The sequence below is a fragment of the Mobula birostris genome, chromosome 26 (genome assembly GCF_030028105.1).
Source record: "Mobula birostris isolate sMobBir1 chromosome 26, sMobBir1.hap1, whole genome shotgun sequence".
NCBI classification, from domain to species: Eukaryota; Metazoa; Chordata; class Chondrichthyes; order Myliobatiformes; family Myliobatidae; genus Mobula; species Mobula birostris.
Window position 1 is genome coordinate 45,253,135 of NC_092395.1, and position 13,959 is coordinate 45,267,093.

The 13,959-nt window shown below is 38.2% G+C and overlaps 1 protein-coding gene across 5 annotated transcripts in view; it reads left to right on the forward strand.

Annotated features, from left to right (window-relative positions):
• LOC140188421 (dipeptidyl peptidase 9-like) overlaps window positions 1–13,959 on the forward strand; it is a 117,650-nt gene that overhangs the window by 66,824 nt on the left and 36,867 nt on the right. For all 5 annotated transcript variants that reach the window (XM_072244679.1, XM_072244678.1, XM_072244680.1 and 2 more), the window contains 7 exons: window positions 780–948; window positions 2,975–3,085; window positions 5,067–5,195; window positions 7,513–7,574; window positions 9,207–9,307; window positions 9,907–10,084; window positions 11,135–11,294. In XM_072244679.1, coding sequence (XP_072100780.1) covers window positions 780–948; window positions 2,975–3,085; window positions 5,067–5,195; window positions 7,513–7,574; window positions 9,207–9,307; window positions 9,907–10,084; window positions 11,135–11,294 — 910 coding nt within the window. The remainder of the gene's footprint in view (window positions 1–779; window positions 949–2,974; window positions 3,086–5,066; window positions 5,196–7,512; window positions 7,575–9,206; window positions 9,308–9,906; window positions 10,085–11,134; window positions 11,295–13,959) is intronic.

Genomic DNA, 13,959 nt, shown 5'->3' on the forward strand with positions numbered 1-13,959 from the left:
GGTAGGATGGTTTTTATGGATAATAATTGGTTAGGGCTGATGGCAAAATGACACATTCCTTTAGCCTTTTGAGGAAGTAGAAGCGTTGGTGAGATTTCCTGACCATAGTGTCTATGTAGTTAGACCAAGTACATCATGGTGACCTGTCTTGAAGGTGGGTTTAGGTCGAATTGAAATGCCCTCTATGTTTAAATAGTCCACTAACAGGTGATGTCTCGGGTGGTTTGTGAAGAGTTTTTTTTAAGCAAGGATCAGACTATTTAAAAACGAGTTCTCCCAAGTATTGTGGTGAACAAATGGTTTCAGAATTATGAATACCTCCCTTGCTGCTTTGTTTGAGGAAAATAGCATTTAATTTTTAATGTCGACCTTTGGAAGCAGGAAGGCTTCATATCTTAACTGCTTATGTCAGTAACGGTTGTTATGGTGCTTGGATTTAGTGGAGATAAAACATGGCTTTGCTTTGCTAGATAACTTGAGCTGGGGGGAGGAACAACTGAATAAGCTCTTATTCAATGTTTAGAGTCAAACATTAGGAATGTCATTTGGTTAAGGTGATGTACCTTCAGGGAGAGAAAAGGAGAAAGTCTGAATGGAGCAATTAAAGCACCATTAAATCTTCTCTGACAAGCTGAAATACTATGTCATATTTTGGTGTCTTTTCCTAAGTAAAGTTGTTGGTTCTTTATTACCTATATCTAACCTGTAGCTGGCAAAATGATGCTTTGCTATCATGAATGGTATGTTTTCTTTCTTTACTAGCTCAGTCTCTTTTATAGATATCGCCAATGAAGCCAATCGAGATCAAGACGCAATGTTCAGGACCTCGAATGGATCCCAAGATATGTCCAGAAGATCCATCTTTCATTTCATTTATAAATAATAATGATTTGTGGATATCAAACATTGTAACTGGAGAAGAGAAACGATTGACATTTTGCCATAAAGGTATGACAATCTACCATTGCTTAGTAAGTTTGCAGTGCGAGATGAATGTTGGAAAGCTATCTGGGGATTGGTTTTGCAATACCAGGTCTGGGAATCACTGTTTTGCCCCCACAACATTCCAAGGCAGGATCTGCCTCACCTAGTATTACTTTAAACCAAGTGCTGAACAGTTTGGTGAAGCTGCTTCACACACCAAGTACATTCAGCTGTACGGATTCCTTCCAACCCTTCTCTGAGGACAGTGATTATTTAGGAAAGCAAACTGAAAATGCTGGAAATGCTCTGCAGCATTCTAAATTAGAGGAAATATATCGTTGTGTTTTCTTCTGTTTCCTGCTTGATGTGTGATAATTGTTCTATGGATGAAGACTGACTATAGTTATATATGTTCATGGTTATTCTGCAACTATAGCAGGATCTGTTTTAAGAGCTGTAAGACTGAGGGCTGTGGGGAAAGGCATGATGGAACTAAGTTTAATGGTCATATCAAATGTCCTCAACAATGATCAGTTACAGCTAAAGTTTTACTACAGAGGAAAAGAGGCCTTTAGACCCTAGTGATCTATATGGATAACTCATGTCTAAGTGTACCTCCTACAAATCTGTTTTACTATTTTTTTAAGGCAATCAAAAATTATTTTTTTTTTTAAAAGTCCATCATAATACTCTTGTGCATTGACCTTCATCTGCTTATCTAGCCTGCCCTTGTTGAATCCAATTTCCTTACTATGACAACAGCTGTACCCTGGCCTGCAAGAAATTGCAGAAAGTTGTGAATTGCAGTCCAGTTCAATAGACAATAGGTGCAGAAGTAGACCATTCGGCCCTTTGAGCCTGCATCGCCATTCTGAGATCATGGCTGATCATCTACTATCAATACCCAAACCGGCCTCCCCTCCTCAGCCTCTGTCTAATGGCCTTGACATAGCAGCCGGCATAATCAGGGACCGCTCTCACCCTCTTCGCTCTCTCTCTTCCCCTCTCCCACCAGGCAGAAATTACAAAAGCTTGTAAGTATGTCCTATCAGACTTGAGGATAACTTCTATCCCACTCTTATTAGGCTTCTGAACAACTTCTCTTATGTTATAGGTGAACTCTAGATCTCCCAGTCCATCTCATTGCAGCCCCTGCACTTTGTTTACCTGTACTACGCTTTCCCAGAACATAGTGCAGCATAGTGCAAAGAAAAGAATGCAGAACATAGTGCAGCACTATGTTCTGCATTCTTTTCTTTAAGCTACCTTGATGTACTTGTATGTGGCACGATCTGCCTGGATGGCACACAAAGCTTTTTACTTTATTTTGTACACATGACAGTAACAATATCAATTGCCCATTTTTTTTTTTTTTTACCATTCCTTTGTTTCCAAATTATATGTATAGCCCCTGTAAGGCTCTGCAAATTGAATTTCTCTGAAGCCTTTTAATATCACATGCTCCTGACAAAAAACTGCTATGGTTCAGCATAACAGAGTTTTTAAGTTAAACGTTTTCACCAGGTTTGCTATTAAGGCTCACAAGCATGTTTTCACGTCAGGTAAAAAGGTTAGCTAGCACCTTAGTCCTTGAGGAATTTGGTCCATCAGTGTAACTGAATGTCTGTTTGGAATTGATCAAGTTGTAATATGGAGCACAAACCACCTGCTAACACAAAGTAAATATTACTAATCAGCTGATGGAATCCACATTAGTCATGAAATAAACCTGGTCTGTGTGCTTAGAACAATATACGGTTCAACTGCCTGGAAATCTATGGTAAAATGAAATTTATAGCTTTGTATAGAAGACAATGTTCCAAACATTTAAACTTGCAAAATGCCTTTTAAAAGTTTTAATTTTTGAACTGTGTGACTGGCAATGGGTGACTTTCAGTTTGGTAGTTGTCTAATTTGCTCTAGGTTAAAATATGCAACAGATGATTGTAGAATTATGACTGAAAAACATGTTGAGTTATTGACTTAATGTTCTTTTATATTGAAATGTTTAGAGAATGCGTTTTAACCAAGACGATCACCTGCTTTCCAGGTTTGCCTAATGTAATAGATGATCCCAAATCTGCGGGAGTAGCAACTTTTGTAATACAGGAAGAATTTGACAGGTTTACAGGTTACTGGTGGTGTCCTACAGGAAATGAAGGTAAAGCAATGATTCCCTAATATTAGTCAATAAATACTTAAGTTCAACATCAACTAAATATGATCATTACTTTCTGTGCTTCATTTTTTATTATATGGAAGTTATAATACAACTTTATAGAACATTCATTAGGCCATAGTTCGAATATTGTGTGCGGCTTTGGTCACTACATCCTAGGAAGGATGTGATTGTACCTCAAAGGGTCCAGAGGAGATTCACCAGGATGTTTCCTTTGATGGATTGTTCCAGTTACAAAGGGTGACTGGATAGACTGGGTTTGTTATCCTTGGAATGGAGGAGTCTGAGGAGAGACCTGAGAGATGTACAAAATTGAGGGAGGAAGATACAATATGCATATATACTTTACCCCATAATAGAAACATCTAAAACTAGATGGTAAAGGTATATGAGGGTTACAGGGGATCTGAGGAAAGTTTTTTTTTCATTGACAGGGTGGTTGCAGAGTGCCTTAGAAGCTGATAAAAGCAGGTTCTGCCACAAACTTTAAAATGCATGTGAACAACCTCTCAAATCTCCAAGGCATGGAAGGCTATGGACCCAGTTCTGGTAAATAGGATTAGTATAGATATATACTTAATAGTAATATGGGCATGGTGGACCGAAGGACCAGTTTCTGTGCTGTATGACAGCCCTTCAAGTACTTTCTTAAAAACTGTAGTTCCTCAATCAACTTTGAAGTTATATCATAATCCAAGTCTGGATATGAATTCATAGTCAGTAGGCTAACACAGATGATTCATCTGACTGAGAATGCCATTTAACCAGTGGGATATTGTGGTGCAACACACCCCCTTGCCTGACTTGATTCTCCAAAGCTAAGCAGCACTGCTTCCTTCCTCATTAATCTGGAAACTAATTATGCGGTTTAACATTAATACATTTGTAAACTGTGTATGTTTCTGTCAAGGCTAGCATTTACTGTTCAGATGTAATTGGTCTTAGGGAGATGGTGAACAATCCTCTTGAAATGCTGTGCACTTTGTGCTGAAGGTTCTTCCAGAATGCTGTTAAGAGGTAGCTCTGGATTCTGGCCTGATGACAATGGCGGAATGACTAATATGTGGGTTGAAGGCGGTGATATTCCCATGTGCCATGTGTCTGCAGCTCCGTTAATTCTAGGCAGTGAATGCTGTCCATATGGTTTTGGTGGGTTGGTCCATGCTTCCTGTAAATAACACCAGGCATAGCCACAGTGCATCGTTAAATATTGGCATGAATGTTTAAGGTGGTATTTGTATGTTGATCAAGCAGTCTATCTTGAGGGCTTGTGAATTTTTGTCAGCACACTCATATGCAAAATTGGAGAGTATTACTTTGCTCCTGCCTTGTACCATGTCTTGTAGTAATGGAAAAGCTTTGGAAAATTATGAAGTGAGTTACTCAAATTTGAAATCTCTCTGTCTTTGACCTGCTCTTTTAGCCATAGTATACTTGTGGGTGATTGAATTAAGATGATTGTAGATTGCTGACTTCAAATTGAGGATTTTGACAACTGCATGAAAAGACCAAGGTTGCTCAGCGCTAGGAGGGAAATTTTAATATTTTCATGCTAAATCTGAACCACCATTTCCCCACAACTCAGACCATTTGGTAGATACCTGGAGACTCATGCCAGACACCCTTTAATAACTAAAGTACACTTTAATTCCTTAGGAATACAATGTTGCTTATACCCTCAACCAACATCACTAAAACAAATAAAGTGACTGATATATTTTGCTGTTTGTAGAACCTTGCATAAAAATTGCTTGCTACATGAGAAAAATGTTTTCATAAGTATTTAATCAGATTAAAAAAATCATTTATGATATCCCATACTCTCAAAAGATCATTTATATAAACTGGTTCATTCATTTGTGTTTTTTTTTAAACTGAGGACTTTATTGTAGCTGTCTAAGGCCAAGTGCAATATTCAGCCTCAGCTTGACTTGTATAAAAACATTTTTGATTTGCCTTTCAGATTCAGACGGTGTGAGAACTTATTATCTGTTGTATGAAGAAGTAGATGAATCAGAAGTGGAGATCATTCATGTCCCATCTCCTGCATTGGAAGAGAGGAAAGCTGATGCCTATAGATACCCAAGAACAGGTTAGAGATATATTGGCTTCATAAAAAATAATGATTACTCTGTAAGTTTTAATGATATAGTACATATGTTTTCAGTAGCTACTCCTTGGATTAGGCAACTAGATTTGTGCAGTTCAGATGGATCTGTAATGATTTCCTTTAAAAAGCTGAGGTGTCGTAAATCTGAAACAATTTACTAATATTGCACTTATACTCGTGTGGGTTCTTAGGATTGTGTGTAGTGGTGGAATCAGTGTGAGGAAGAATAATTGTAATATATTTAGATGTTTGTCAATGCATTGTGCCAGATACGTGAAACTCGAATATTCCAGCACTCCTAATCCTCACTGTTACAACAACTTGCTACGCTGGAAATAATGCAGATCCCTACCCTTCACTGGCATCCTTGGAACAATGTGTCTCCCACAGTGCACCATGGGGAAGCTGTCGGTGAGGGCTGGCATTGAGCGTTTTGAGGGCTGAAGCAATTCACAGGTGCTCGATACTGAAATGTGGGACTTGGGACTGCACATGCTCAGCACGAGTGTGAGCCACTACTGGGGACGTGAAACAGCTGTCAAATGTGGTAGCCGAGTGTCCAGATTTCCTATCACCTGCCATTGAATGTGTGGAAAGCAGCTATCACCTACGTTGATACGGAACCTTTACAAGCACTGTCAGTTCAGCGACAAAGAGAAATATCTAGGCGAAAGGAAAGAAGGGCTAACAGCAGTTTTCATCATACTGATAATTTCAGTCACATCCGACAAAGATACCACAGTATCAAGTAGGTGTATCAACATATGGAGACGGTGGTACAATGGTGCCAGTGGAGGATGGGGAATTCATGCCAAGTTCCTGGTGCTGCAGCAAGGAGGGCAAGGTGCACACCAGGTTCCAGCAGCAAATAGCACAGGCAGATGCAATTTTATTTTTAAATATTGAAGGGTTATTTTTATTTTTAAATATTTCGGGTAGATGGAGCTCGTCAGCCTGCGAAGGCGGTCCATCTAAGAGAGGGAAAACTCTGATTTCAAACCTCCGCTGCCTTGCGGCCATATGGGAAAGGCTTCGGGAGTAAACTCTGAGGACAAATCCGGAGCTGGAGTCTCTAAGGCAGTCCAACGTTGCCTTCAACCTCGTTCTGGCAACTCCTGCAACGACACTGGTGCCAAGCTGTGTCGGCCCTTGCCCTTCCCTTGTACAACATCGGTGTCATGGAGAGGGGAGGCTTGCTACATGGGTAACTGTCAATCTTCCACACAACCTTGCCCAGGCCTGCACCCTGGAAACCTTCCAGGCGCAGATCCATGGTCTCACGAGACTAACGGATGCCACTATTGAAGGGTTCAAACTCTTGAGTGTGTGTTTTCATTACACTACAATGAAAAGCACTCTGCGGAAGGAGAAAGTAAACTACTGGAAGAACTCAGCAGGTAAATCTGCAGTGGTTTGTTTTATGTTCAAGCATTTTGTGTCAGCACTCCACAGGAATATGCTAAGCAGTTGTCAGAATATATCCATTCTGAACTGCCTAACATTTTTGAACATGCCATACTGTCCTAGTATGAATCTGCAGTTATATACTTACAGTATTGTATTGGTTTAATGTCATTAATATTGTAATGAAGTTTATAAAGGGATAATTGTCCTATGGAACGAATTCTGTGAAGACAGCAAGTCTGTATTGCAGTGGAAGACAGAAGTTACAGTGATGCTTAGTGGTGTGTTGTAACACTTAATTACAATTAAAAACATAGGTATATTTTACCGAAAAGATGTGTTGAAACTTCTCTATCATGTACTTAAGTTGTTCTGTTTTAATGTTCTCTAACATTTTTCTCTTTTTTTTAGAGAAGGAGAATTGTTTAAAACTTAAGTTTTTGTGAGAACTATATTTAAAAATTGGAACTTCATTTTTTTCTAACATCTGTGTCCATAAAAGATTTTTAAAATGTAACTCTTCTGAAAATTATTATAGAGCTCAATCAATTATCTATTTTGCTTTTATCAGTCTTTGATCCAATCTGTTGAACCATGGGCTTAATACCTATAAGTGGCAGAAACTTTAGCTGCTGTTTTATTGCATATTGCTTTGTGTATTATAATGTAATATTTTTTGAGACTTTATTTTTCACTCAGTCATGTGACTATCTTCACCAGAAGGACTGTAGCATTTCAAAAGCAGCATGGGTTCCTGCGGGTAATGAATGCTGGCCTTGTCTATGACAATGCAGAATACCAAAAGTGGATAAATGTACTCTTGTAAACAATACTGCAGTATAAACAGAACCAACAACTTTATTAGTTTAAATAATGTTGTAATTTATCCTTATAGGGAGCAAGAATCCCAAGATTACCCTTAAATTATCTGAGTTCAAAACAGACAGCCATGGGGCGGTGAGTAATTCTTTGAAGGTGGTATATTGGATGGCTGGGACATTTGTATTTGTATTGAACAGTTCAGATAACCAGAGAATTATTTTTCCTGTGAAAATAGCTGAAAAAGAAACTGCTGTGAAACAAAACCAGAAAACCCTGCATCTGACAAAGAATTGTTAGCCTGAAACATTAACTATTTCCCTTTCCACAGATGTTGCCTGACCTGCATCCTATTTCCGCCATACTTTCTCCTCATAGCAGTAAACTATTTACCTTGCTTGATTTAGAACAGTTTTCTATGCTGTCTGTGCTTCAGCAGACTTTGGTATTTCATACACGGAGTTGTATTCCTTAAAAGCTGCTTGTATCACAATTTTCCATAACACAAAGTTGCATCATCTAGAAACCTGAAGTTGGAATAGAAGTTGTATATAGTTATCTTTTTCACTCAAATTCTGTAAGAACAAGTTTTATTCCATATCTCCAAATCTTAGTAGTGATTTGTGAACTTTGTGAGGGCTAGGGCTAGCATTTTACTAAATTTTAGAGGATAAGATATCTCCGTCATCACAGGAATCAAACCAGTGAACCTTGATTTCAACCAAACCGAGAATGTCCTAAGGGCTTTCAGGTTTGGTCTCACCAAATCCATCCACAGCTACAGCATGACTTCTCTACTTTTGTACTACTACATGGCCAATAATCTATTTGTTTTCCTATTGCTTAAATGCTGACATTGTTCCTTATGCAGGGTCAACCAGACAGCAGGTCTCCCACTTAAAGAATCTGCTTTTCTATTTTTGCTAGTAAAATAAAAGTGTCTCACTTCCCTGCATTTATGCCTATACAGTTAGCCTTTACCCTTTTACACAACTTTCGGTTCCACTCACAACTTGCTGACTTATTTTTGTACTATCTACAACTTTGGATGTATTACACTCCAGACATCCCCCATCTCACTATTGATAGTGGCTCCCTGACACCTGGAAATTATATACAATATCCTGGAAATCGATTTGTTTTGAGAGGGAGAGCAAGAGCGAGAGCAAGCATCCTGATTGGTCTCTCTTCGTGCTAAGTAGACCTATCAGTTTTCTCTGTGGGCGGACTTTACAGTCGACCTCAAAAATAATGACAGTGTTGCTCGCTGCACTGTTTGCAACAGTGACTTTTCTTTTGCCCTTTGTGGGTTAAAATGTAAAAGACATGTTGAGGTGAGTTTAACAGGTGTCATTCGTTCATTAGCATAGCTAACGTTATTTAAACTAGCTGGCGAGCTGCTAAGGAGCTACTCTATTGATGTCCTACGTGATGAGGCCAAACTCCCTGTAGACTTGCTTAAAGTTGTAATAGAGTAAACATGATAATATAGTACCAGTACATATTTTAATGTCACATTTTCTGCATATACCCAACTTGGCTTACAGATTAGACACAATCACTAAACAAAGTATTACATACACCCTTGGAGATCGACTGGGGGTGGGGGGGGGGAGGATATGGGGTTGCAGGGGGCAGGGGTGCTACCTCCCTGAAATGAGTTTTTGCAGGGTGGGATGTCACACTCGGTGTAGTGACATTCAGGGACGGAATTTAATTGATGTGTATCATATGTATTTTATTCTAATACATTGTTTTCTTCTCTTGTAGATCCTGAGTACACAAGACAAAGAGCTGGCTCAGCCATTTGAAATTCTTTTTCCTGGCATTGAGTACATAGCACGGGCTGGATGGACAAAAGATGGAAATTTGTATGTTTCCTTCTTTGTGGGTTACTAAATAATTGATGTTTAAAGAAAATGTAGATGTGAAATAATAATATTGAGTAAATAAAAAGATCATCCAAGCAGTAAAGGGCAAGAAGAGATGAGTGTAATTCTCAAAGCCCCAAAATACTTTGTATCTGTCTTCCATGCAGTTCAATTACTTTTCTGATCACTTGACTTTAGGAGACTAGTTGATTTGTATTTAATTTGCCCAGTACTACATAAGCATCTCATTGAGAGTGCAGTTAAAAGGAGATTTAACAAAGATTCTATCTATCAATGTGCCTTTTCCCTGCAAAAAAATTGACCCAACTGGTAGAAATAATAGCAGTGTTTATTTCTGAAAATAGGGCATTTGAATCTGCTTTCACATTAGGGCCCATGTAGTCCAATATTTGCATTCTTAAACAATGGAGTCTCCTTTGAAGCTTACAAAGACTGCCATCTGGAGGACACAGAATATGTAACTCAGAGCAGAAGTGCCCTTTTATCTTGAGCCTGCTGCCTTTAACTTGACACTTAATGTTTATTCCAATGAAAGCAGTAGTGAATAACTTGTCTCTTCTCTCTCCTCTTTGTTACAGTGCCTGGGCTGTGTTACTAGATCGCCCTCAACAAAGACTCCATTTAGTACTAATCCCAACTTTATTATTTATTCCGTTAACCAAGGATGAAAATGAACGGATTAAGTTTTTGGAGGCTGTACCAGAAAATGTTCATCCACACATTATTTATGAAGAAATCACTGAGATTTGGATAAATGTAAGTTCATGAAGTTCCTAAGGAATATACTTTCTCAGTAAATGATATATTAGTGTTGGTGAATGGGGTATTTTCTATAAAGAAACCTTCCAGCACTGAATCATTAAGCATCAATGTTTTCTTCTGATCCATATCAACTAAGAATGGAAAATTGACATTCCTTTTGTCGGGAACCCCCTAGTAGTTGTACGGGTGTAGAAGTTGAAGAGTAATTTGCGTAGTTACCTTTGTCAGATTAAAAATGTATGGCCAAGAATGAGTACAAAAAGTCCTGAACTAATTAATTAATAATGCTAGCAACAGGCAATTTCTGAATCTCTTCTAAATACGTCTTAGAAATGGAAAATAAATGATAAAAAGATATCCCATTCGTCAGGATGTAAAACAGCTTGTGACTGATTATTGAAAATTCACTGAAGTCTCTAGTCATTATTAGTTACCAATAATGTTCTTAAATACCAGCAGACAGCTTAAGGTAATTTTTGACCATTTGAAACATTTTTTTCTTCATTGAACATGCTATGAATTAATTTGGAATTAACATTTGAAAAGTGATTCAAATAGCTTGAACTTACAAGATTGAATCTAATCGTAATCTTGGTCTGTATAAGTAAGGACAATAAATAAGGAGCCTAGCCTAAGAGGCATAATGGAGGATATCAGATTAAAAATCACTTGACCACAAGGGTAATTACGCAGTAGATGTTCATGCTTGTTCATTCAAAATATGTCAAAAGATTTTGGCTAAAGTTGGAAGAACAGCTCAGTAAGTGAAGTGTTGCCCTTTTTAAAGCAACAGTACAGTATCAAATAGTAGCAATGTGAGGGTGAATACGTTAAGTTCTTGGAAAGTTGATTACATTTGAGGTTCAAGGAAACACTTAGGCAGATTATTCAGTGGGCTGAATAGTTAATTCGAATTGGCATTGAGACATTTGTGCACTGTATTTACTTTGGGTGTGGGGTAAATGATCTGTGATTTCATGTTTTCTTGAATTATTACCAGGTGGCTGCTAAGTTGATTAATTGTCATTTCCCACTTTCTCCAAGGTGCATGACATATTTTATCCCTTTGTACAAACTAGAGATGATGAACTGACTTTTATTTGGGCAAATGAATCACAAACTGGATTCTGCCATTTATATAGAATGACATCAGTTTTAAAACAAGGCTGCTACCAGTGGGCAAAGCAATTTAGTCCAGGTCCAGGTGAGTTGTTACTCTTTTTCTTCAACTATTTATCTTGTGTTACAACTTTAAGCATGCCATATTGAGGAACTGTTGCAGGATATTTGGTTTTGTTTGTGGTGTCTTTAGGTTAAAGTGCGATTGCCAGGTACTGAGTAAACTTGTAGTGCACTTTTATGCTTGTCTGGATTAGTATGTTTATTTCTGCTTTCCTTAGCAAACATGCCCCTGATTAGTTTTAGGCTTTGACCATTAGAAATGGTCAGTGTTATGTCACATTAGATCTCAGCAGCTAACTGAGAATGTGGAGGTATCTTCATTGGTTTCATAGAATGTCCTTATTTCAGTCCATATCTGGTTCATTCCCTCAGTTCTTTTTCTAATACATTGATGAATCAAATTTCTATTGATCTCTATTTGGCTCTCACCTTCACATGGTTCATTTCTGGCTCTTCCCCTTGTAGCTCTATCTCCATCTTGAGAGATAGATTAGTGACAAACATTCATTACGAGCCCACAGCTATCTCAACCGTGCCTCTTTCCTCTCTGTCCGTCTCCTGCACTCATTCTCTCTGTTTCTGATGTACTTGCTCTGATGATATATTTTGCACAGTTATCTCTGAGATATCTTCCTATTCCTTTCATGGTGGTTTCCTTTTCACCACCTTTAAATGGTAGCTCATCCACCTCCACACTGCTGTCTTCAACACTTTCCTTCTCTCCCTAACCACCTGTACGTTTGCTTGGTTCTAGAAGTAGTGTTTTTTTACTGTCTTTTAAGAACTACAAAAAGCACATTTTGAATGCTGGAAATTAATATTTTAAAAAGAACAAGCCAAATTGATTTACGGTAATATCTATGGAGAGGGAAAGGTAATATTTTAATAATTGATCTGTCATCAGAAAGGGGTTGTTGACTCAGAACATTAAAAATGAAGTGGAGACAGCCATTTCGTGCATTGTGAATCTGGGACAGAGATCTCCCTAGAAGTATGGCAAGGGTCTCTGAAATTTATAGCCAGATATAATTTAAATAACAGACCTATAAATTGTACAGTGTCTTTAAAAAGTATTCAACCCCACAAATATTTTCACATTTGTCTGTCTCATTTTTTAAATTTAAAATATATTGAAGTAGGTTTTTTTGAGCTTATAAATAAAATATTGTGTATCGTATCAAATCAAAATTTAAAAGAAACAAAACCCTGTCAACAATTTACTAAAAATTAAAAACCAAAATTGTGAGGCTGAAAAAATATTCATCCCCTCTGTAATTACTGTATTAACTTTCCTCAGGTGCAATATACTGTATTACCTTACCAAGTCACCCAATTTGTTGTAGAAAATTGCAGGATCACCTGTTTTTTAATGCATTCATAAGAATAAGTACACCCTCTTTCTGTAAGGTCCAACAGTATGGTAGATTTTCATCAGACCAAACCAAAATTAAGACAAAAGAGCATTCAAGACATGTCAGGGAAATGATAATAGTGAAGCACAGTTCTCGGAAGAGGGTGCCAGACCATCTCAACGACACTTAACATACCTCGCAGTCCATCATGAAAAAGTGGAAAAAAGTATGAAATCACAGCTACACTGCCTAAGTCAGGCTGCCCGTCTAAACATAGTCACCAGAGAAGATTGGCAGTTGTGAGAGAGATGCCAACAGTCACTCAGACTGATTGCACAAGTCAGTGGCTGTAACGGAGATGAAGTTCTTGGCTCCACCATCTCTAAGACCTTGTACAAAAAGTGCATTTGTGAAAGAGTAGCAAGGAAGAAGACCTGGTTTTAAGAACAAAAGCATATTCTTGCCCTTAATGGCTTTACAAAGCATCACTTGGAAGATACTGTAAAGATGTGGAAAATGGTCTTGTAGTTGGATGAGACTAAAGTGGAACTTTTCAGCCTCAATGCTAAGCGGTACGCGTGGCATACATCTAATGCTGCACATCAGCCAGGCACCACGATTCCTACTGTAAAGGTTGGTGAAGGTAGCATCATATTGTAAGGATGCTTTTCAGAAGCAGGGACTAGAAATCAGTTCAGAATTGATAGGAAGATGAATGCTGCTAAATACAGTGAGATCCTGGATAAAAACTACTAGCCCCTGCCAGAAAGCTTTAACTAGAGAGGAAGTTAATCTTTCTGCAGGGCAACAACCCAAAGCACACTGCCAGAGCAACCATAGGTGACTTCAAATGAAGAAAATTGATATCCTTGATTGGCCCAGTCAGAGTCCTGACCTTAACTTAATCAAACATCTCTAGCAAGACCTCAAGATTGCTGTTCACCACTGCTGCCCAATTAACATGGCTTAGCTTGAACAGTTTTGCAAGGAGGAATGTTCATATTTTGCTCCATTTCATTGTGCAAAGCTAATACAGACTTATCCAAAAAGGCTTCTGGCTGTAATAGCTGCGAGGTCAACTAAGTACTGAGCAATGGCGGATGAATACTTTCGAACTGCTGACATTTCAGTTTTTGAAAATCTTGTTTTTTCATGCTTTACAATTTTCTGCTTTTGGGCTCTACCATGGGGGTGGGGGAAGGAGCATGTGAATCACAAATAAAAATTCTCAGTTAAATTGATCAAAATCCCTGGTTGTTGTACTCATTTATATGAACAAAGGGTTGGGGGCTGAATACTTTCACTAGGGACTGTACATTGGGTAACTATTCTACA